The following is a 22,688-nucleotide window of genomic DNA, read 5'->3' as shown; positions in this document are numbered from 1 at the left end:
TGTAGGCACATTCCACTCCCATGTGTCTTCAAAGCCTTTTTGTGGAATATCCATTTTTTTCAGTTGATACACAATAGAACAACGTTTATGAAACTGCCTTTTGCTTCGTAACGTAAGTAAGAGAATGTAGTGGCATCTATATTCAGTGAAGGTGTTTTGATGTGCATCTGTACTTTCTAAGGTAAAACATATCTATGTATACAGAACAGCCTTTAAATCACATCCTTCAGTATACTTTATATATGTTTTTATAATTTCCTTGCTGGTATAAATGTTTTGTATTTGAAAAAGTTATCTATGGAGTATTACATAAAAGGCTTCACCTTGTAAAGTCAAATCACTGTTATCATTGAATTTTAGGAAGGATGAATGGTTAGTCATATGTAAAGTACTAATATTAAGTAAACTTCATATTGGCGAACACCAGAATGTATTCTATGGTTGTCATTATTTTGAATTAAGAATTAGTGTTTAAAATTCCTAAATTGTTTTGAGTGCTTGATTATAATTTGTAAAAAACGTTTATTTTTAATATTTCTTTAAATTTAAAATAAAGCTTATATTTCAGAAAAAAAAAAAAAAGATACAGAACATGGCCAGGTGCAGTGGTTCACGCCTGTAATCCCAGCACATTGGTAGGCCAAGGTAGGCAGATCACTTGAGGTCAGGAGTTCGAGACCAGCCTGCCAAGACGGTGAAACCCCGTCTCTACTAAAAATACAAAAGTTAGCCAGGCGTGGTGGCACGTGCCTGTATACCCAGCTACATGGGAGTCTGAGACAGGTGAATGGCTCAAACCTGGGAGGCAGAGGTTGCAGTGAGCCGAGAGCCTGCCACTGCGTTCCAGCCTGGGTGACAAAGTGAGACTCAGTCTTGGAATTAAAAAAAACAAAAAGGTACAGACCATTGCCATCACCACAATGCCATCCCTTGTGCTACTCATTTTTAGTAATACTCACTCTCCTCCTATCCACCATCCCTAACCCCTGACAACCACTAATCTATTTTTCATTTCTACAATTTTATCTTTTCTACAATGCTGTACAAATGAAATCTCATAGTATATAACATTTTAGAGGCTTGTTTCACTCAGCATAATTCCCTGGAGATTCATCCAAGCTATTAATATTTGTGTATCAACAGTTCATATTTTTGTTGTTGTTGTTGTTGTTGTTGTTGTTGTTGTTGTTGTTGAGATGGAGTCTCACTATGTCGCCCAGGCTGGAGCGCAGTGGCGCGGTTTTGGCTCACTGCAACCTCTGCCTCCCGGGTTTAAGCGATTCTCGTGCCTCAGCCTCCCAAGTAGCTGGGACTACAGGTGCACGCCACCACGCCCAGTTGATTTTTGTATTATTAGTAGAGACAGGGTTTCACCATATTAGCCAGGCTGGTCTCGAACTCCTGACCTCATGATCTACTTGCCTCCTGACCTCATGATCTGCCTGCCTCGGCTTCCCAAAATACCGGGATTACAAGTGTGAGTCACCGCGCACGGCCAATGGTTCATTTTTATTACTGAGTAGTATTACATGGTATGGATGTACCACAGTTTCACCATTCACCTATTGTTGGACATATTGATTATATCCGGCTATTTGGCTATTACAAATAAAGCTGCTATGAACAATTATGTACAAGTTTCTGGATGGGGATAAATTTTAATTTCTATGAAGTGGTAATTGATGAATTGTATGGTCACTGCATGTTTAGTTTTATAAGAAACTACCAAACTGCTTTCCAGAGTGGCTGTAAGATTTTACCCTCCCAGCAGCATTTTACTAGATGTCCAGTTTCTGTGCATCCTTTCCAGCATTTCGTATTGTCACTATGTCTTTCATTTTAGCTGTTGTAATAAGTGTGTAGTGATGCCTCATCGTGGTCTTAATTTGCATCTAGTGAAGCAAGTAAGTGTTGAACAGCCTTTCATGTGCTTATTTGCTTATTTCCTCTTCAGTGAAATGTATGTTCATATATCTTCATAGTTTTCTAATTGAATTATTTGTTTGTTTGTTTTTACCGTTGTTTTGTTTTTGAGACAGAGTCTCGCTCTGCTACCGAGGCTGGAATGCAGTGGCATGATCTTGGCTCACTCCAACCTCTGCCTCCTAGGTTCAAGCGATTCTCATGCCTCAGCCTCCCGCGTAGCTGGGATTACAGGTGCGAACCATCATGCCTGTCTAATTTTTGTATGTTTAGTAGAGATGGGTTTTGCCATGTTGCCCAGGCTGGTCTCGAACTCCTGGCCTCAAGGGATCTACCCCCCATCCACCTCGACCTCCCAAAGTGCTGGGATTACAAGCGTGAGCCACCACGCCTGGCATACCGTTGAGTTTTGAGAGTACTATACGTATCCGTTATATATTCTGGATGTGAGTCCTTTCTTGGATACGTGGTTTGCAAACATTTTCTCCCAGTTTACACCCTGTTTTTTCATCCTTTTAACGCGGTTTCTACAGAGCAAAAGTTTTAAATTGGATGAAATCTAATTTATTTTTTTCCTTATGGATTATGCTTTTTGAACCGTTCACTATGCCTAGATCTCAGACGTTTCTCCTACTCTTTCTTGTAAAAGTTTTTTTAGTGTTATATTTTAGATTTAAATCTATGAGCCACTTGAGTTTTTAATATATGTGTGTATATATATATATATATATATATATGAAGATTAGGTGTTTTCTTATTGTTGTTTGTTTGTTTGTTGTTGTTGTTGTTGTTGTTTTGTCTATGGATATGCAACTGCTCCAGCACCATTTGTTAAGCAGACGATCCTTCCTTCTTTTTGTCTCTTGGGGAAAATCAGTGTGGGGCAATTTCCAGGTTCTCTATTTTGTTCCAGTGATCTATGTGTCTATTCTTCTCCCAATACTACACAGTCTTGATTCCTGTAGCTATATAAGAAGTATTGAAATATGGTAGAGCCATTCCTCCCACCTTATTCTTCTTTTTCAAAAATTGTCTTAGCTACATATACATTTTTTGAGAAGGAGTCTCACTTTTGTCGCCCAAGCTGGAGGGCAGTGGGGTGATCTCGGCTCACTGCTGTCTCTGCCTCCCGTGTTCAAGCGATTCTCCTGTCTCAGCTTCCCAAGTAGCTGGAATTTCAGGTACCCGTCACCACACCCAGCTAATTTTTGTATTTTTAGTAGAGACAGTGTTTATGTTAGCCAGGCTGGTCTCAAACTCCTGACCTCAAGCGATCCACCCATCTCGGCCTCCCAAAGTGTCTTTGTTCAGTTCAGAAAATTCTAGAACATTATTTCTTCAAGTACTGCCTTCTCCCCAGTCTTAATATTCTTTTTTTTTATTTTTTTCATTTTTGTGACGTAGTTTTGCTCTGTCACCCAGGGTGTGGTGCAGTGGCAAGACCTCAGCTCACTGCAACCTCCGCTTCCCAGGTTCAACTGATTCTCCTGCCTCAGCTTCCCAAGTAGCTGGGATTTCAGACGCCCGCCACCACACCGGGCTAATTTTTGTATTTTTAGTAGAGACAGGGTTTTGCCATGTTGGACAGGCTGGTCTCGAACTCCTGACCTCAGGTGATCTGCCTGCCTCAGCCTCCCAGAGTGCTGGGATTACAGGCGTAAGCCACTGCGCCCGGCCCAGTCTTTCTATTCTGTATGTCTGGAACTTCTACTAGATGAACGGTGAAACTTCTGGGATCTATTCTCCATTTCCTTTATTATTTTACTTTCATACTTTCTATTTCGTAATCGTTTTCTACTATACAGTGAAGTAGTGCCGTGCCTGAAGTTTTCCACTGGGTTGTTCCAATTTCTCTTATGATATGCAAAAGCTTTGTCATATATTAGAGATGGTTACTTTTACTGCGGATGCTTCACCATTTTCTCCAAAATTTGCCTCTTTACACAGTTGTTTATGGTGTCTTTTGACTTAGATGATACTTTAATTTTTACATCTTTAAGTATGTCAGATTCATTGTTCATAGCCTTGGTGTAATGTCAGGAAGTGCCTATGCCAACTCAAAATGTCTTACACTGTAATATTTTCCTAAATTTTCGTCTAGTTCTTTATGGCTTCACGTTTTCACATTTAAGTCAGTGAATTTTTAGAATTTATTATTTTATGTGGTTTAAAGTAAGTATTTTAATATTTATTTTTTCAAATGGATAGACACTTGTCAAGCAATCGTTTATTGTACAACCCATCTTTTGCCCAGTGTTTGGAAATGCATGCTGAATTTTGCACATAACTTAGTCTGTTTCTTGACTTTCTATTTTTTTTTTCACTAATCTGTTTCTATATGTATTCATTTTTTATTGTTGCTGTAACAAATTGTCAATAGCTAAGACAACGCTGGGCTGGGCACGGTGGCTCACGCCTGTAATCCCAGCACTTTGGGAGGCCGAGACGGGCGGATCGCTTGAAGTCAGGAGTTCGAGACCAGCCTTGCCAACATGGCGAAACCCCGTCTCTACTAAAAATACAAAAATTAGCCGGGTGTGGAGGTGCACGCCTGTAATGCCAGCTATTTGGGAAGCTGAGACAGGAGAATCCCTTGAACCCGGGAGGCAGAGTTTGCAGTGAGCCGAGATCACCCCACTGCCCTCCAGCTTGGGTGACACGAGTGAGACTCCATATCAAAAAAAAAATTATATAGCTAAGACAATTTTTGAAAAAGAAGAATAAGGTAGGAGGAATGGCTCTACCGTATTTCAATACTTCTTATATAGCTACAGGAATCAAGACTGTGTAGTATTGGCAGAAGAATAGACACATAGATCACTGGAGCAAAATAGAGAACCTAGAAATAGCCACACACTGATGTTTTACAAAGAGACAGAAAGAAGGAAGGATCGTCTGCTTAACAAATAGTGCTGGAGCAGTTGCATATCCATAGGCAAAAAAAAAAAAAAAAGACCTAATCTTCATAACTTTATACAAAAAAGTAACTCAAGTGGATCATATATTTAAATCTGAAATATAAAACTAAAAAAAAAAGCTTTTACAAGAAAACATAGGAGAAACGTCTGAGATCTAGGGCATGGTGAACAGTTCAAAAAGCATAATCCATAAGGAAAAAAAGTAAATTAGATTTCATCCAATTTAAAACTTTTGCTCTGCAAGAAACCCTGTTAAAAGGATGAAAAAACAAAGTATGGACTGGGAGAAAATGTTTGCAAACCACATATCCAAGAAAGGACTCACATCCAGAATATATAATGGATATGTATAGTACTCTCAAAACTCAACCGTAGGCCGGGTGTGGTGGCTCAGTCGTGTAATCCCAGCACTTTGAAAGGTCGAGGTGGATGGAAGGCAGATCCCTTGAGGCCAGGAGTTTGAGACCAGCCTGGGCAACATGGCAAAAACCCATGTCTACTAAAAATACAAAAATTAGACAGGCATGTTGATGCATGCCTGTAATCCCAGCTACGCGGGAGGCTGAGGTACAAGAATCGCTTGAACCTGGAAGGCAGAGGTTGGAGTGAGCCAAGATCATGCCACTGCACTCCAGCCTGGGTAACAGAGAGAGACTCTGCCTTAAAAAAAAAAAAAAATAATAATCATAACTCAAAGGTAAAAAAAACCCAAATAATCCAATTAGAAAATTACGAAAAGATATGAGCATACATTTCACTGAAGAGGAAATAAGCAAATAAGCACATGAAAAGATGACCAACACTCATTTGCTTCACTAGATGCAGAATAACACCACGATGAGGTATCACTACACACTTATTACAATAGCTAAAATAAAAGACACAGTGACAACACCAAATGGTGACAAGGATGCAGAGAAAATGGACACCTCATTAAGTGCTGCTGGGAAGGTAAAAGCAGTTTGGTAGTTTCTTATAAAACTAAACATGCAGTGACCATACAATTCAACAATTACACTTCAGAGAAGTTAAAATGTATGCCCATCCAGAAACTTGTACACAATTGTTCATAGCAGCTTTACTTGTAATAGCCAAAAGCTGGAAATAATCAATATGTCCTGCAATAAGCGAATGGTTGAACTGTGGTACATCCATACCATGGAATACTACTCCGTAATAAAAATGAACAATTGGCCGGGCGCAGTGGCTCACGCATGTAATCCCAACACTTTGGGAGGCCGAGGCGGGCGGATCACGCGGTCAGGAGATCGAGACCATCCTGGCTGACACGGTGAAACCCCATCTCTACTAAAAAATACCAAAAATTAGCCGGGAGTGGTGGCGGGCGCCTGTAGTCCCAGCTACTCAGAAGGCTGAGGCAGGAGAATGGCATGAACCCAGGAGGCGGAGCTTGCAGTGAGCAGTGATTGCGCCACTGCACTCCAGCCTGGGCGACAGAGTGAGACTCTGTCTCAAAAAAAAAAAAAAGAATTACCCGGTCGTGGTGGCACGCGCCTGTAGTCACAGCTACTCGGGAGGCTGAGGCAGTAAAATCTCTTGAACCTGGGAGGCAGAGGTTGCAGTGAGCCGGGATCGCACCACTGCACTCCAGCCTGGGCAGCAGAGTGAGACTCCGTCTCAACAACAAAAACAACAATGAACTACTGATACAAAAATATTAATATCTTGGATGAATCTCCATGGAATTATGCTGAGTGAAATAAGCCTGTAAAATGTTATATACTATAAGATTTCATTTGTACAGCATTGTAGAAAAGACAAAATTGTAGAAATGAAAAAGATTAGTAGTTGCCAGGGGTTAGGGATGGTGGATGGGAGGAGAGTGGGTATTACTAAAAATGAGCAGCACAAGGGATAGCACTTTGGTGATGGAAATGTCCTGTACCTTTTTTTTTCTTTCTTTCTTTTTTTTTCCCGAGAGGGATTTTCACTCTGTCACCTAGGCTGGAGTGCAGTGACACGATCTCAGCTCACTGCAACCTCTGTCTTCCTGGTTCAAGCTATTCTCCTGTCTCAGCCTCCCATATAGCTGGGATTACAGGTGCGTGCCACCATGCTTGGTAAGTTTTGTATTTTTAGTAGAGACGGGGTTTCTCCTTGTTAGCCAGGCTGGTCTCAAACTCCTGACCTGAAGTGATCCACCCACCTCGGGCTCCCACAGTGCTGGGATTACAGGCGTGAACCACCGCACCTGGCCATGATCTGTATCTTATTTTTTTCTGAAATATAAGCTTTATTTAAAATTTAAAAAATTATTAAAAATAAACATTCTTTGGCCAGGCGCGGTGGTGGCTCATGCCTGTAATCCCAGCACTTTGGGAGCCCGAGGCGGGTGGATCACGAGGCCAGGAGATCGAGACCACGGTGAAACCCCGTCTCTGCTAAAAATAAATAAAAAAATAAAAATAAAAATAAAAAATAAACAAACATTTTTCTACAAATTTTAATCAAGCACTCAAAGCAATTCAGGAATGTTAAACCCTAATTCTTAATTGAAAATAATGACATCCATAGAATACATCCTGGTGTTAGCCAACATGAAGTTTACTTAATATTAGTATTTTATATATGCTTAACCATTCATCCTTCCTAAAATTCAATGATAACAATGATTTGACTTTATAAGGTGAAGCCATTTATGTAATACCCCAGAGATAACATTTTCAAATACAAAACATTTATACTAGCATGGAAATTATAAAAACATATATAAATTATACTGAAGGATGTGATTTAAAGGCTGTCAATACACATAGATGCATTTTACCTTAGAAAGTACACATGCACATCAAAACATTCATTGAATATAGATGCCATTAAATTCTCTTACTTACGTTACAAAGCAACGGGCAGGTTCATAAACGTTGTTCTAGTATGTATCAACTGCAAAAAACATATATTCCACGAAAAGGTTTTGAAGACACATGGGAGTGGAATGTGCCCACATTAAGAGCAGAGCTTTTACAGGACCACCTGTCTCCAGCCGGCTCCCAGGGACCACTGAAAACGGCTGCTACACTCAGAACGACAAGATGGTCTTGTTAATGATAACAATTGACCCTGGAATCTCATCCTCCTTGACCACCAGCAGAGGTGAAACCTGATGATGTCGCCATGGGTTGGCTTGGCCAGAAGTCCATTATCTCGAAGTCTTAGACACACACTTTCCAAGCAGCACAATCTTTGGTTTCTTTAATAACAATAGCATTTAATAATTCTTTTCCACACCGGGCGTGGTGGCTCACACCTGTAATCCCAACACTTTGGGGGGCCAAGGTGGGTGGATCACCTGAGGTCAGCAGTTCGAGACCGGCCTGGCCAACATGGTGAAACCCCCGTCTCTACTAAAAATACAAAAGTTAGCTGGGCATAGCGGTGCGTGCCTGTAATCCCAGCTACTCAGGAGGCTGAGGCAGGAGAATCACTTGAACCCAGGAGGCAGAGGTTGCAGTGAGCCAAGATCGCACCATTGCAATCCAGCCTGGGCAACCAGAGTGAACCTGTGACTTAAGCAAATGAATACATAAATAAAATAATTATTTTCTTCTTACAACAGTTACAACATCAGAAGGTAGCTTCATGGGTTCATTTCTCAAGAGAATACCCATTTTTTCTGCATTTTCAGCAAGGTTTTCTTCTTCTAAAACTTCAAGGGCTGCGATGGCCACTTGGCAGCCTAGTGGATTGCCACCGTATGTGGACCCACGTTCCCCTGGCTTAATGGTCAGCATTATGTTATCATTCCACAGCACCGCAGACACAGAGTATCAGCCCCCAGAAAGGGCCTTTCCAAAGAGGACTATATCAGGCCTAACATTTTCATGATCAACAGCCAGCCATCTACCAGTTCTGGCCACTCCTGTCTGTATTTCATCAACAATAAACAGAACCAAGCTGGGATCATGAGATGGGACGAGGGTAAGTTAAAATACCACAAAGCTTACTGTTCTTACGGAGACTCAGCTGGTGTTTCTTTCTTTCTTTCTTTCTTTCTTTCTTTCTTTCTTTCTTTCTTTCTTTCCTTCCTTCCTTCCTTCCTTCCTTCCTTCTTTCTTTCTTTCCTTCCTTCCTTCCTCCCTCCCTTCCTTCTTCCCTTCCCTTCCTTCTTCCCTTTCCTTCCCTTCCTTCTTCTCTTCCCTTCTTCTCTTCCCTTCTTCCCTTCCCTTCTTCCCTTCCCATCTTCCCTTCCTGTCTTCCCTTCCCATCTTCCCTTCCCTTTCTTCCCTTCCTTCTTCCCTTCCCTTCCTTTCCCTTCTCCTTTCGCTTCCCTTCTCCCTTCCCTTCCCTTCCCTTCCCTTCCCTTCTCCTTTCCCTTCCCTTCTCCCTTCCCTTCTCCCATCCCTTCTCCCTTCCCTTCTCCCTTCCCTTCTTTTTCTTTTTGACAGTTTTTCTCTGTCACCCAGGCTGGAGTGCAGTGGTGGGATCTCAGCTCAATGCAACCTCCCCTTCCCGGGTTCAAATCATTGAGTGAACCCAGGAGGTTGAGACCAGCCTGGGAAACATAGCAAAAGGCAGGGTGGTGCAGGCCTGCAGTCCCGAGGCCGAGGCGGGAGGATCACTTGAACCCAGGAGGTAGAGACCAGCCTGGACAACATAGCAAAACTGTCTCTACTAGAAAAATTAAAGATATTAGTGGGGGCTGGGTGGTGTGTGCCGGTGGTCCCGAGGCCGAGGCAGGAGGATTGCTTGAGCCCAGGAGGTCAAGGCCAGCCTGGCCAACATAGTGAAACCCCATTTCTACTAACAAGAAGAACAACAAAAAATAGCATGGGCAGGGTGGCTCACCCCTGTAGTTCCCAGGCTGAGGTGGGAGGATTGCTTGAGCCCAGAAGGTCGATACCAGCCTGGTCAACATAGCGAAAGCCTGTCTCTCCTAAAAAAAATTATCAGGGCAGAATGGCACACGCCTATGGTCCTGAGGCTGAGGTGGAAGCATTGCTTGAGCCCAGGAGGTTGAGGCCAGTCTGTGCAACATAGCAAAACCCGGTTTCTACTGAAAAACAAAAAAAATACCGTGGGCAGGGTGGTGCATGCCTGTGGTCCCCAGGCTGAGGAGGCGGGAGGATCCCTTGAGCCCAGGAGGTTGAGGCCAGCCTGGCCAACATAGAGAAACCCAGTTTCAACTAAAAAATAATAATAATAATAACAAAAACAAACCTGGGCAGGGTGGTGCATGCCTGTAGTCCCGAGAACGAGATGGGAGGATTGACCAAGGCGGATGTAACCAATACCACAATCACATCCCATAAGTAAATACATTTTCCTCTCTCCAGGGCTACAGGTAAAGGATGGTAATTGTGTGCACCACACTTAGATTCCCTTCCAAAAATGCGGCACTATTCACAATAGCAAAGACTTGGAACCAACCCAAATGTCCAACAATGATAGACTGGATTAAGAAAATGTGGCACATATACACCACGGAATACTATGCAGCCATAAAAAATGATGAGTTCATGTCCTTTGTAGGGACATGGATGAAATTGGAAATCATCATTCTCAGTAAACTATCGCAAGAACAAAAAACCAAACACCGCATATTCTCACTCATAGGTGGGAATTGAACAATGAGATCACATGGACACAGGAAGGGGAACATCACACTCTGGGGACTGTTGTGGGGTGGGGGGAGGGGGGAGGGATAGCATTGGGAGATATACCCAATGCTAGATGACGAGTTAGTGGGTGCAGCGCACCAGCGTGGCACATGTATACATATGTAACTAACCTGCACAATGTGCACAGGTACCCTAAAACTTAAAGTATAATAATAAAAGAAAAAAAAAAAAAAAGAAAACTACAAAAAAAAAAAAAAGAAAAAAAAATAAGAATAAAAGAGGTTGGAGGGCCTTGGACTGTTTTTTTAGTTCCAACAGATGTAGAAGCCACTGAAGAATGAACTCCACGACTAAGGACAGCAAACCTCTGCAAATGTGCTAGTTTGGAAAACATTGTGTCTTTCAAATAGAAAAATCACAGATCGACTATTTTTTCTTCCCACGGTTCAGACTAGAATCCAGATGTTTAACCCAAGATCCAGGGACGGTCTTCAGAGAGTTCAAAATCTCCTGATGGCGCCTGAGGACCACCCACTTTGTCGCACAAAGTGTGGCTGGAGGAGGCGACAACATTCTGCAATGTCACTGCCCAAGGATGATGGAGCAATCAGGGCAGTCAGTGAACTCCATCTGGCCAATTAGAAGTCAGAACAGTAGGCGGAACAAGCGAAGCTGATGTGGCGTCTGTCAGTCCAGGCTCTAGGGACAGAACCTTCCCAAGGCGGGGGGGAGGGGAGACTCTGATTTTCCCGCCGAAAGCGTCCCCTTGGATTGGCTACTTTAAATTCGGAGTACGCACACTCCGATTTGCTCTTTTGATTCTTCCACAATCAGGGTAAGCATGCGCTGATTTTCTCTTTCCATTCTTCCTACCCCTCCCCTCCCCCGTGGTGCATTTCTTATCTAATTTTAATAATGTATTTATGTGAGGCAGGTCGCCATCTCAAATTCTTCCTGTCAGTTTCTAACTTTTTCAGGTATGGGATTTTTCCTAGGAGCTCTGTAGTAACTTAAAAAATCTGGGCTGGGCGTGGTGGCTCACGCTTGTAATCCCAGCACTTTGGAGGCCCACAGGTGGTGGATCGCTTGAACCCGGGAGGCGGAGGTTGCAGTGAGCCACGATCGCACCACTGCAACACAGCCTGGGCAACAGAGCGAGACCCTGTCTCAAAAAAAAAAAAAAGCTCACTCAAATCATTCCTCCTGGGCTCAAGCGATCCTCTCGCCTCGGCCCCGGGACTACAGGGGTGCACCACCCCGCCCAGAGCACCAAAGGTCCTGAGGCTGGAAAGACTCAGGCTGTTTCTCTCGCAGGTGAGACTGCTCCCAGTGCCATGAACGGAGACGACGCCTTTGCAAGGAGACCCAGGGATGATGCTCAAATATCAGAGAAGTTACGAAAGGTGAGGTGACCTGGAGGGGGCAGGGTAGTGGCCCAGGAGACAGTGTGGGGTGACCAGGTTTCTGAGGAGGGGAGGACAGAGGTACTAGGGACAAGGAGCAGGGTCTCAGGGGAGATTTGGACCCTTGGGAGCCTCCCACCCTCGCTCTGTCATCACCTAGCATCCCTGGAGACAAGTCTCTGACCTTGCACTTCATTTGGTGACTCCCACTCCATTCTGGAAGGTGGGAAGAGAGCCAGCCAGCAGCATTAAAGCCCTACTGTGTGGCGGGGGAGAAGCTAGGGAAGTTCCCTCATGTTCTGTCAGTTAGCCATGGCATCAACCAGGACAGACTATCATCCCCACTTCTCAGATCCCGCACACAGGAAGCGGCTCCAGCTGAATGGCAGACATGCCTAGCTGAGTCACTGCCAGAATTCCTTTTTTTTTTTTTTCCAGGCCTTCGATGATATTGCCAAATACTTCTCTAAGGAAGAGTGGGAAAAGATGAAATCCTCGGAGAAAATCGTCTATGTGTATATGAAGCTAAACTATGAGGTCATGACTAAACTAGGTAACAGAAAGTTCTAGAAACAGACAAGTCTGGGGACACATGAGCATCCCTTTTCCTGTTTTGGCTACTTCTTAGGCTGCAGAAAGTACCCCACATTTTCCTTTTGTGCAGGGAAAAATCACAAGGCAGCTTCTGGGTGTTCTCCTCTTCTGTATCCTGTCAGGGCTGAGGGCAGGGACTGGCCACAGTGGAGCTCATACCTGGATCCTGCACGTTTCTCTCCCATAGGCGTCTTTTCTGATGAGCCCAACTGTCTCTGTGGCATCCCGGCACCCCCTCACCCAACACGCACACCGTCCCTTCCTTCTCTTGGCTTGTCTCTCTCTCTCTCTCTCTCTCTCTCTCTCTTTTTAAGTCAGAGTCTCACTCTGTCACCTAGGGAAGAGTGCAGTAGTGCAAGCATAGCTCACTGCAGCCTCGAACTCCTGGGCTCTAGCAATCCTCCTGCCCAGCCTATGGAGTAGCTGAGGCTACAGGCACGTGCCACTATGCCCAACTAATTTTATTTTATATTTTGTAGATATGTGGGTCTCTCTATGTTGCCCAGGCTAGTGTTGAGCGCCTCGCCTCAAGCAATCCTCCAGCCTCAGCCTCCCAAAGGGCTGGTACTACAGACATGAGCCACCGTGCCAGGCCCAAGCTTGTCTCTTAAGAAATAAACATTTTGCTCCTTTCTAGGTTTCAAGGTCACCCTCCCACCTTTCATGTGTAGTAAACGGGCTGCAGACTTCCACGGGAATGATTTTGGTAACGATCGAAACCACAGGAATCAGGGTGAGTAGACTGGAAGGGGCTGGAAAGGGTCTCCTCAAGCCCAATTGCTTTTCAGCTCAGCTACCTGGGAAAGATCCTCAGGCATTTGTTCCCTCATACACATCGGGGCTGAGTGAAAAAAAAAATTGCATGCAGAAAGTTAACTACAGAGGCCAATCACATAAAATTCTAAAACATGCAAAACAAGAAAATATATTTTTATGGATAATAAGTAAATGGTAAATGTATACAAACATGAATGTGAATAAAACGCCATCAAATTAAGGTGACTGGCTGTAAGTGGAGGAGGGAGGGAGGGCAGGGATTGACGAGTGCTGCACAGACAGCTTCAGCTGTGACTTGCTGATAGTGTGTTTTGTGTTTTTTGTTATTGTTATTTTTTTTTGAGACAGAGTTTCACTCTTGTCACCCAGCCTGGAGTGCAATAGCAAAATCTGAGCTCACTGCAACTTGCACCTCCCAGGTTCAAGCAATTCTCCTGCCTCAGCCTCCCGAGTAGCTGGGATTACAGGCGCTCGCCTCCACACCCAGGTAATTTTTGTATTTTTGGTAGAGACGGGGTTTCACCATGTTGGCCAGTCTGGCCTCAAACTACCTGACCTCAGGTGACCCACTCGCCTCAGCCTCCCAAAATGCTGGGATTACAGGCGTGAGCTACCACTCCTGGACTGTTTATACTATTGCTAATATTCTGAATAAATAAATCAGATCTAAGATAACTGTGGGGTAATGTTGAGACCCGACTGTACTCAGTTTTGTTCCCCATACTTTTCTGTGTTTTTGAAATATTTCTTTTTTAAATGACATGTTGTTCTTCCTAAGCACTGTTAATGAATCAAAGGACATTTAAGAAAATGTGAAAAGTGAAAAAATAAAAAAAAAGAAAATGTTAAAACTGTAGATCCGCCAAAAACTTCCAGAGTTTGTTTCATTAACAGCATGTAGGTATTGGATAAGTATCTTAGGAGTGAGGGTGATGAACACATTATGTAATAAGCACTGCTGTTTCCCTGTATTTTATCAAAACCAAATGGTCCTCACATTCCCCAACAACCCCAATTCTCCGTGATGAGCTTGGAAGAGAGTTTGAAAGAGTGATCTCTCATCCAACACACAGAGAGCTTTCCCACTTCTCAGTGAGCAGAGATAATATAGGGTGAAAAAAAGACAAGTTTCGCGTAGAGATCTTTGTGCATTTCAGGAATATAAAGGGGACATATGTGTTTACTTGCTCTTCTGCTCTGAGAACACAGTTACAAGACAAGGTCAGAATGTCCAAACTGTCTCCCATAGACCTATTACTTCCCAACTAAACAGGCCAGATTCTACGATCTCCCACAATCACTATAAGAGGTCTGAAAATCCAGTGCTTGAGTATCTGCCAAGTTTTTGACATTAAATGAGTGCCAAATATTTATACTGAAAATATTTCAGAGCCACTGGACTAAATCATCGATGGTTCATCACACAGTTAACAGCTTAATTGACATACCATAAGATTCACCCATTTGAAGTGTACAGTGATTTTTAGTTGTTGCACATCTTGAGTGATTACAGTTTAGATTCCCAACCAATCAATTTAACTATTTGGGAAAAAGTAAAAGATATGTAATGGAATAAGATGAGACTGTGATGGGGTTTAATACCCATGTGATAAACCACGAGATGGAAAATTCTGAATTGATGCCACAGATAAATGCACCAACCATGACTAAACATAATTCAGAAGCAAATCTCAAATAACTCCTCAACAACGAGTGGACTCACAACCTCTGCTGCAGAATGCCCTCATGCGACAGAAGTCTCTCTAGAGTTTGGAAATCTTTACCAACAAAGAAAAATTCTGATGTATTCTCTTTCAGTTGAACGTCCTCAGATGACTTTCGGCAGCCTCCAGAGAATCTTCCCGAAGGTGAGTGTCTCTCAAATCTAAAGGACCAGAGAACGTTTGTCCCTGCACGGATGCGAACACTGATAAGAGTGGGAGAATATCAAACATGCCCTCACTGCCTCCTTCTGCCCATGTCTATCACAACAACTTATGTGGCACCGACGGCTTGCTAATATTAACAGTTGTGATCCTTAATACTTCTTTGGTTTTCATAGTGATGCCAGATTACTATTTTAAGCAGTTCACATGGGTTAATTTATTTAATCCTTAAGAAGACCTCTATGACGATGTTTCTATTACTATCTCCAAATACTATCAAGCCACACACTTCAATTGTCACCCATATAAAAGACATGTAACTTGGTGCAAATCTTCTAAGTTCTCTGAGATCCAGACTCCTGGTCCATGAAATGGAAGTAAAGAATCATAGTTCATGTTTTAGATCATAGTTATCAGCAACATAATAATAAAATGAGGCTATCGGGGTACAGAGATGTTAAAGAATTTTCCTGGGGCGCAGTGGCAGTGGTAGTCTAATCCAGAGCTCCAAGCCATTTAAAGCTCATTCACGTTTGCATTTGTTTATGAAGTTCAGATGTTGCTCACTAGGGCTTCACCCCATAGGGCCTCCTGGTGCTTCCATTGAGACACCCACTCTCGCAACAGGAAGGACCAGCTGGCCTCTCCTGTTACCGGGGCCACTCCCATGGCTTATGAATCGCTTTGACTGTTGGCCCCTCCCTACTGTGAGCTCCTTGATGGCCTTGTCTGCACCTGGGGCATCCGGGCAGCCCCTGTCCCAGCCCAGGGGATCCCTCGAAGGCCCCTGAATGAGTGATCCCACAACTGCAGATCCAACTCTGGTTTGGAGGGTAAAGGGATCTGGGAGTTGGGTTGCCAGTGTGGAGACCAAATTCAAAGAAGGATCATGAAAAGTATTAGTTTTTTATTATTACTACATTTAAACAGTGTTTACAAGCTCAGAGAGCACTCTCTCTTAGCCTATTTTACATGTACTGTTGACTATTTCGTAAGTGAGGAAGCTGAATAAAAAGTAGCTTAAGGGCCGGGCGCAGTGTCTCACGACTGTAATCCCAGCACTTTGGGAGGCTGAGGCGGGTGGATCACGAGGTGAAGAGATGGAGACCATCCTGCCCAACATGGTGAAACTTTGTCTCTACTAAAAATAGAAAACTTAACGGTGCGTGTTAGAGCCTACCTGTAGTCCCAGCTACTCTGGAGGCTGAGGCAGGAGAATGGTTGAACCTGGGAGATGGAGGTTACAGTGAGCTGAGATCGCGCCACTGCACTCAAGCCTGGCAACAGAGCAAGACTCCGTGTCAAAAAAAAAAAAAAAAAAGGAAAAAGAAGTAGCTTAAGGTTGTTGGTCAGTGACACATCCCAATGCAACCAGAGTTGGTATGGGTACCACCTCACTTAATTCCACATTCAATGTTGGCGCCTCGGTAGGGTAGTATGCCATGTCTGGTACTGCTTTCTTTGCTGCCTAGTTTAATTTCAGCAAACCATTTCTTTACCTCTCCTGTCCCTGTATTCATCTCCCCACACCATCTTTCCCAGCAGTGTTTTATCGCCTCTCTATGTTTTTACATTTACTCTCCCAGCAGCTGTCTACAAGCTTATATGGCATCCCTTGTATTTTATAGAAGCTCTTTCTTTTCTAGACCTTGTGAATTCTTAGAATGCTATTCTCCAAATCTTCTGTATACCAAACTCTCAATTAAATGGAGATTTTTGCTGTTTGCAAGAATGTGAGTCTTAAAAGAGTGTGAAGATAAGCATTCTAGCCCTGGAAAGCCCATTCATTTAGGCCACTCCTTTCCCTTCTAACCTCCCAGGTTTCTCCTAATTTAGGCCTGTGTAACTCTCCCAGTCTTGCTGAGAGCACTGAATAAGCTAATGCACGTGAAGACCCTTTGTAAGCTCTAAAGCACTGTAGAAATGTCACTGATACTGTTTATCTGCGACCTTCACATTGTAAAGATCATGCCCAAGAAGCCAGCAGAGGAAGAAAATGGTTTGAAGGAAGTGCCAGAGGCATCTGGCCCACAAAATGATGGGAAACAGCTGTGCCCCCCGGGAAATCCAAGTACCTTGGAGAAGATTAACAAGACATCTGGTAAGAGGAAAGAATTCGGGAACAACCCCTCTGGCTTCCCTGGCTGTGTTCGGGTGCGTGGACTGGGTGTGTGGCATGGACCCCAGACAAGCCAGGGTCCAGGCTGGGCTGAGGAGCTCGCCCAGCTCCAGATGAGATGTTAGACATGACTTCCAGAGACACAGACTGGAGTTGTCATCCATATAAAAAAAACCACGTGACTTGGGGAAAGTCTTCCAAATTTCCTCAGCTCCAGGTTCCTAGTCCATAAGATGGAAATAAAGAATCATAGTTCATAAATTGTTTGGAGACATTAAATTTAATCTAGAAGGCCTGATGACATGAAAGGTGCTCAAGCAATTCTATCTGTGATAACCTGGGATCATATCTTACTCAGCTCAATGCCTGTTACCCAATACAGGTGTGCTTCAGAGATATTGCAGGTTCGGTTCCAGACCACTGCAATAAAGTGAGTCACACACATTTTTTTTTTGTCTTGCAGTGCATGAAAACATTACGTTTACATTATACTGCAGTCTACTAAGTGTGCAATAGCATTAAGTCTGAAAATGCACGTACCTTTATTTTAAAATAATTCATCGATAAAAAATGCTAACAATCTTCTGAGCCTTCAGTGAGTCACACTCTTTTTGCTGGTGGAGGGTCTTGCCTCGGTGTTGATGGCTGCTGGCTGATCAAGGTGGTGGTTGCTGAAGGGTGGAGTGGCTGTGGCAGTTTCTTAAAAGATGACAACAATGAAATTTGCCACATCGATTAGCTCTCCCTTTCATGAAGGATTTCTCTGTAGTATGTGACGCTATTGGATAGCATTTTACCCACAGTAGAACTTCTTTCAAAGTTGGAGTCAATCCTCTCTAGCTATGAAAGTTCTAGATGGCATCTCCTTCCAATAGAAGGCTATTTTATCTACACTGAAAATCTGTTGTTTCGTGTAGCCACCTTCATCAGTGACCTTAGCTAGATCTTCCGGATAACTTGCTGCAGCTTCTCCATCAGGGTTTGCTGCTTCGCCTTGCACTTTTATGTTATAGAGACGGCTTCTTTCCTTAAACCTCACGAACCAACCTCTACTAGCTTCACACGTTTCTCCTGCAGCTTCTTCACCTCTCTCAGCATTCATGGACTTGAAGAGAGTTCTGGTCTTGCTCTGAATTAGACTTTGGCTTAAGGGAATGTTGTGGCTGGTTTCACGTTTTATCCTGACCACTCAAACTTTCTCTATTTGAGCAGTAAGGCAGTTTTGCTTTCTTATTCGTGTGTTCACTGGAGTATTAGTATTATTATTTCCTTCAAGAACTTTTCCTTTGCATTATGTACTATTATTTCCTTCATGAACTTTTCCTTTGCATTCACAGCTTGGCTGTTTGGTGGAAGAGGCCGAGCTTTCAGCCTATCTTGGCTTTCAGCATGCTTCCTCACTAAGCTTAGCCATTTCTAGCTTCTGATTTAAAGTGAGAGACATGCGACTCTTCCTTTCATTTGAACACTTAGCGGCCATTGTAGGGTTCTTAATCGTCCTAATTTCAGTGTTGCTGTGTCTCAGGAAATAGGGAGGCCCAAGAAAAGGAGGAGAGATGGGGAAGAGCTCATCGGTGGAGCAGTCAGAACACACACAACATTAATCGATTAAGTTTGTCATCTTCTATGGGTGTAGTTCATGGTACCCCAAAAACAATTACATACAACAGGATGATTATAGTCAATAATAACTTAATCGTACATTTAAAAAAACTAAAAGAGTGTAAATGAATTGTTTGTAACACAAGGATAAATGTTTGAGGGGATGGATACCCTATTTTCCATGATGTGATTATTACGCATTGCATGCGTGTATCAAAACATCTCACGTACCCCATAAGTATATACACCTACTGTGTACCCACTAACATAAAAAACAAAAATTATTTTAAAAGACTAAAGAGCAACAAAACAATTGCAATAATAATGTCAAAGCTCACTAATGACAGATCCCTATAACAGATATACTAATAATGGAAAAGCATAAAATTGGTGAGAATTCCCCCCAAAAAATTGCAGTATCTGTGAAGCACTATAAAAACGAGGTGCAATAATACAAGGTATGCCTGTGTGCCCTTAACAAATACATGCTGAATGAAAGGAGGTATCGGTGAATGTTCCCATAAGTGAAGAGGTTGGGAATTTAACCTGACAACGGAAGGAGCCAGAAGCTAAAACTTTAATTTGCATTTGGCCTGTATTGGTGTGGATCTAAGGTCTCAGCCTCTCTAAACCAGGGAATGTGAAAAACTGGATAAAGAAGGTCCGGGGCACTTGGGAGGGGAGAGGCATCTCCTTCTTTTGAGAAAACAGAGCCTAACACTCTCCAATCTACCCAACCCTCATCTTCCAACTCTTCCCCATCATAGGACCCAAAAGGGGAAGACATGCCTTCACCCACAGACTGCGTGAGAGAAAGCAGCTGGTGATTTATGAAGAGATCAGCGACCCTGAGGAAGATGACGAGTAACTCCGTAAGTGAACCTTCCGCTCATCCCCCACATCCCTGCAGATGTGCTATTCTGTTATGGTACTGGTATCCCATCTTATCACTTGTTCCCCAAACCATTCCCTTCTCATAATTTTCTAGGGTACAGCATTGAGGCTGAATGATGAGATTTCCCATGCTCTTTCTTTCTATTTTTTTTTCCTTTTTGAGAGGGAGTCTTGCTCTGTCGCCCACGCGGGAGTGTAGTGGCGCGATCTTGGCTCACTGCAACTTGTGCCTCTCAGGTTCAAGCAATTCTCCTGCCTCAGCCTCCTGAGTAGCTGGGATTACAGGTGCACACCACCACACCAGGGTAATTTTTGCATTTTTAGTAGAGACGGGGTTTCACCATGTTGGTCAGGCTGGTCTTGAACTCCTGACCTCGTGATCCACCTGCCTCGGCCTCCCAAAGTGCTGGGTTTACAGGCATGAGCCACCGTGCTCTTTCTACTCCCTGCCCTGTATATCCAAGGTTGCTCCCTACCCAGGATGCTGTGGGTTCCCAAACCCCAGGTCAGCCCTGATATGCGGGCCACACCTTCCTCTAGCCTAGGAATTGAAAACCCAGGCGAAGAAGTCACTGTGGCATGAACAGACGGTTCACTTCGAGGAACCGTGGAAGGCGTGTGCAGGTCCTGAGGTAGGGCAGAATCAGAGTGTGCAGGGTCTGCAGGTCAGGAGGAGTTGAGATTGAGTTGTCACGTGGTGGGAACTCACTGCCACTTACTTTCCTTCTCTCTTCTTGCCTCAGCCTCGGGGATATGACACATGCCCATGATGAGAAGCAGAACGTGGTGACCTTTCACGAACATGGGCATGGCTGCGGACCCCTCGTCATCAGGTGCATAGCAAGTGAAAGCAAGTGTTCACAACAGTGAAAAGTTGAGCGTCATTTTTCTTAGTGTGCCAAGAGTTCGATGTTGGCGTTTCCGCTGTATTTTCTTGCAGTGTGCCATTCTGTTAGACATTAGCGTTTTCGTTGATGAGCAAGACATGCTTAACGCATATTTCGGCTTGTGTATCCATGCACCTACCTCAGAAAACAAGTATTGTCAGGTATTCTCTCCATAGAACAGCACTACCCTCCTCTCTCCCCAGATGTGACTACTGAGGGGAGGTCTGAGTGTTTAATTTCCGATTTTTTCCTCTGCATTTACACACACACCACACACGCACACACACACACACCAAGTACCAGTATAAGCATCTCCCATCTGCTTTTCTCCATTGCCACGCGTCCTGGTCAAGCCCCCCTCACTCTGTTTCCTGTTCAGCATGTACTCCCCTCATCCGATTCCCTTGTATCAGTCACTGACAGTTAATAAACCCTTGCAAACGTTCCCCAGTTGTTTGCACCTCTCATTATTGTGCACACAGCTCTGTGCACGTGTGTGAATATTTCTTTAGGAAAGATTCTTAGAAGTGGAATTGATGTGTCAAAGGAGTCATTTATTCAACAAAAAACTAATGAGTGTGTACTAGTGCTGAGAACTGTTCGAGGTGCTGGAGAGACATCAGGGAACAAGGCAGACAGATGTTCCTGACCACCATTCTAGAGGAAGATATTTCCAGTCGTTGGTATTGTTTGTTTGTTTGTTTCTTCTAGAGATGGGGTCTTGCTCTGTCCAGGCTAGAGTGCAGTGGCACGATCATAGCTTAATGCAGCCCTGAACTTGTGGGCTCAAGGGATCCTCCCACCTCAGCCTCCAGAGAAGCTGTGACTACAGCCACGCACCATCATGACCCACTAATTTTTTTAGGTTTTGTCAAGAAAGTCTCGCTATATTACCCAGGCTGGTCTCCAACTCCTGGGCCCAAGCAATCCTCCCACCTTGGCCTCCTAAAGTGCTGGGATTACAGGAGTGAGCCACTGCGCCTGGCCTCCAGTTTTTATTTTGATAGAGACTATACACTTCAGTCCTGGAGCAGGATTCTGCAGCAGGTGGTTGGGCATCTGGGCCTTTGCTCTCTGAATGATTTTCAAGTTCAAGGGCTGGGACGGTCCATTTGGGAGTATGTGGAAGGAGACACAGATGAAATCGTCATCTGGGGAACGTGGAGGAATGAGGAAGATGCGTGCACTGTAGACCGTGATGGACAGGGAATAGAAGAGTCCACTCAGTCTCCATGCAGGGGAGCAACGGTGGGAAAGTCCCCTGGACAGAAGCATGAGACTGCCCATCAAGGGTCTCACCAACCAAGGGCCTGGGGGCTGGGGTGGGGATGATGATTTCGGAAGGGGCCAGTTCTTTCTCACATGTACCATTGCACAGTGTGGAGGGGAAACAGGTCTGCGGAAGGGGAGCGCAGATGGGAGTCTATTTTCGAACCAACCATTGTGTGTGAATGGAGACATCAAGTCCTCCCGGTTCTCCCCAGCCTTGGAAGGAGGACACTATCATCTTTATGCTTATATGTTAGATGAGAGACGGAGTCCCAGCCAGATGGTAGGCGTCTTGTCTGAGGTCCCACAGCTGGCAGGTGCAGGAGGGGCTGAGTTTGGAGCTCACTGACTTCAGAAACATTAAGGAGGACAGGTGTGTGTGGTGGAGGGAGGGAGAATTGAACAAGCCCCGGCTTCTGTCCCCAGTCACAAGGTAGAGGTTGTGGGTTCATTTTCCCAAGACAAGGAGCCCTGGGAAAGAGAAAGTGCAGGGAGGGAGAGGCAGTCGTGATCACAGCAGGGACAGTGGGAGACAGAGATATGCAGGGTGGGCAGAAGAGGGGCAGGCAAAGAAGCAGGGGAGACCCAAGGCCAAGTGGGGGCTGCCACAGCCACCAGAGGGAGAGGGTGCCAGGAAGGAGGTTTTGGGGCTCCAGGAGCAGTAGAGGTTCCCCAGGTCTGTGAGCATGCCCTGCCTGGCACTGCAGGAAAAGGTGGCTGCCACTCAGGTCAGTGTGGACGTACCTCTACCTGTGTCTCAGAGGAAACAAATTCTATTTTATCCCAGTATAGTTCTGTATTACACAAATGTAACATTCGGCTACTAGATATTGAGTG

The 22,688-nt window shown here is 44.2% G+C and overlaps 1 protein-coding gene across 2 annotated transcripts; it reads left to right on the top strand.

Moving 5' to 3' along the window:
- The first annotated feature begins 8,096 nt into the window (after positions 1-8,096).
- SSX4B (SSX family member 4B) lies at positions 8,097-21,027 on the top strand. Of its 2 annotated transcripts, none has more exons than XM_034949755.3 (7): positions 8,097-11,823; positions 12,262-12,376; positions 13,055-13,150; positions 15,013-15,062; positions 17,046-17,181; positions 19,569-19,673; positions 20,439-21,027. In XM_034949755.3, the coding sequence occupies exons 1-6, from the start codon at positions 11,755-11,757 to the stop codon at positions 19,667-19,669; spliced, it is 567 nt and encodes a 188-aa protein (XP_034805646.1). In that variant the 5' UTR covers positions 8,097-11,754; the 3' UTR covers positions 19,670-19,673; positions 20,439-21,027. The 2 variants fall into 2 exon arrangements, with proteins under 2 accessions (XP_034805646.1, XP_054962308.1); XM_055106333.2 differs by lacking the exon at positions 20,439-21,027 and adding an exon at positions 18,725-18,879 and having other exon boundaries at positions 19,569-20,306.
- The last annotated feature ends 1,661 nt before the right edge of the window (positions 21,028-22,688 follow it).

Source organism: Pan paniscus, chromosome X (assembly GCF_029289425.2).
Source record: "Pan paniscus chromosome X, NHGRI_mPanPan1-v2.0_pri, whole genome shotgun sequence".
NCBI classification, from domain to species: domain Eukaryota; kingdom Metazoa; phylum Chordata; class Mammalia; order Primates; family Hominidae; genus Pan; species Pan paniscus.
This window is presented reverse-complemented; position numbering and strand designations above follow the sequence as displayed.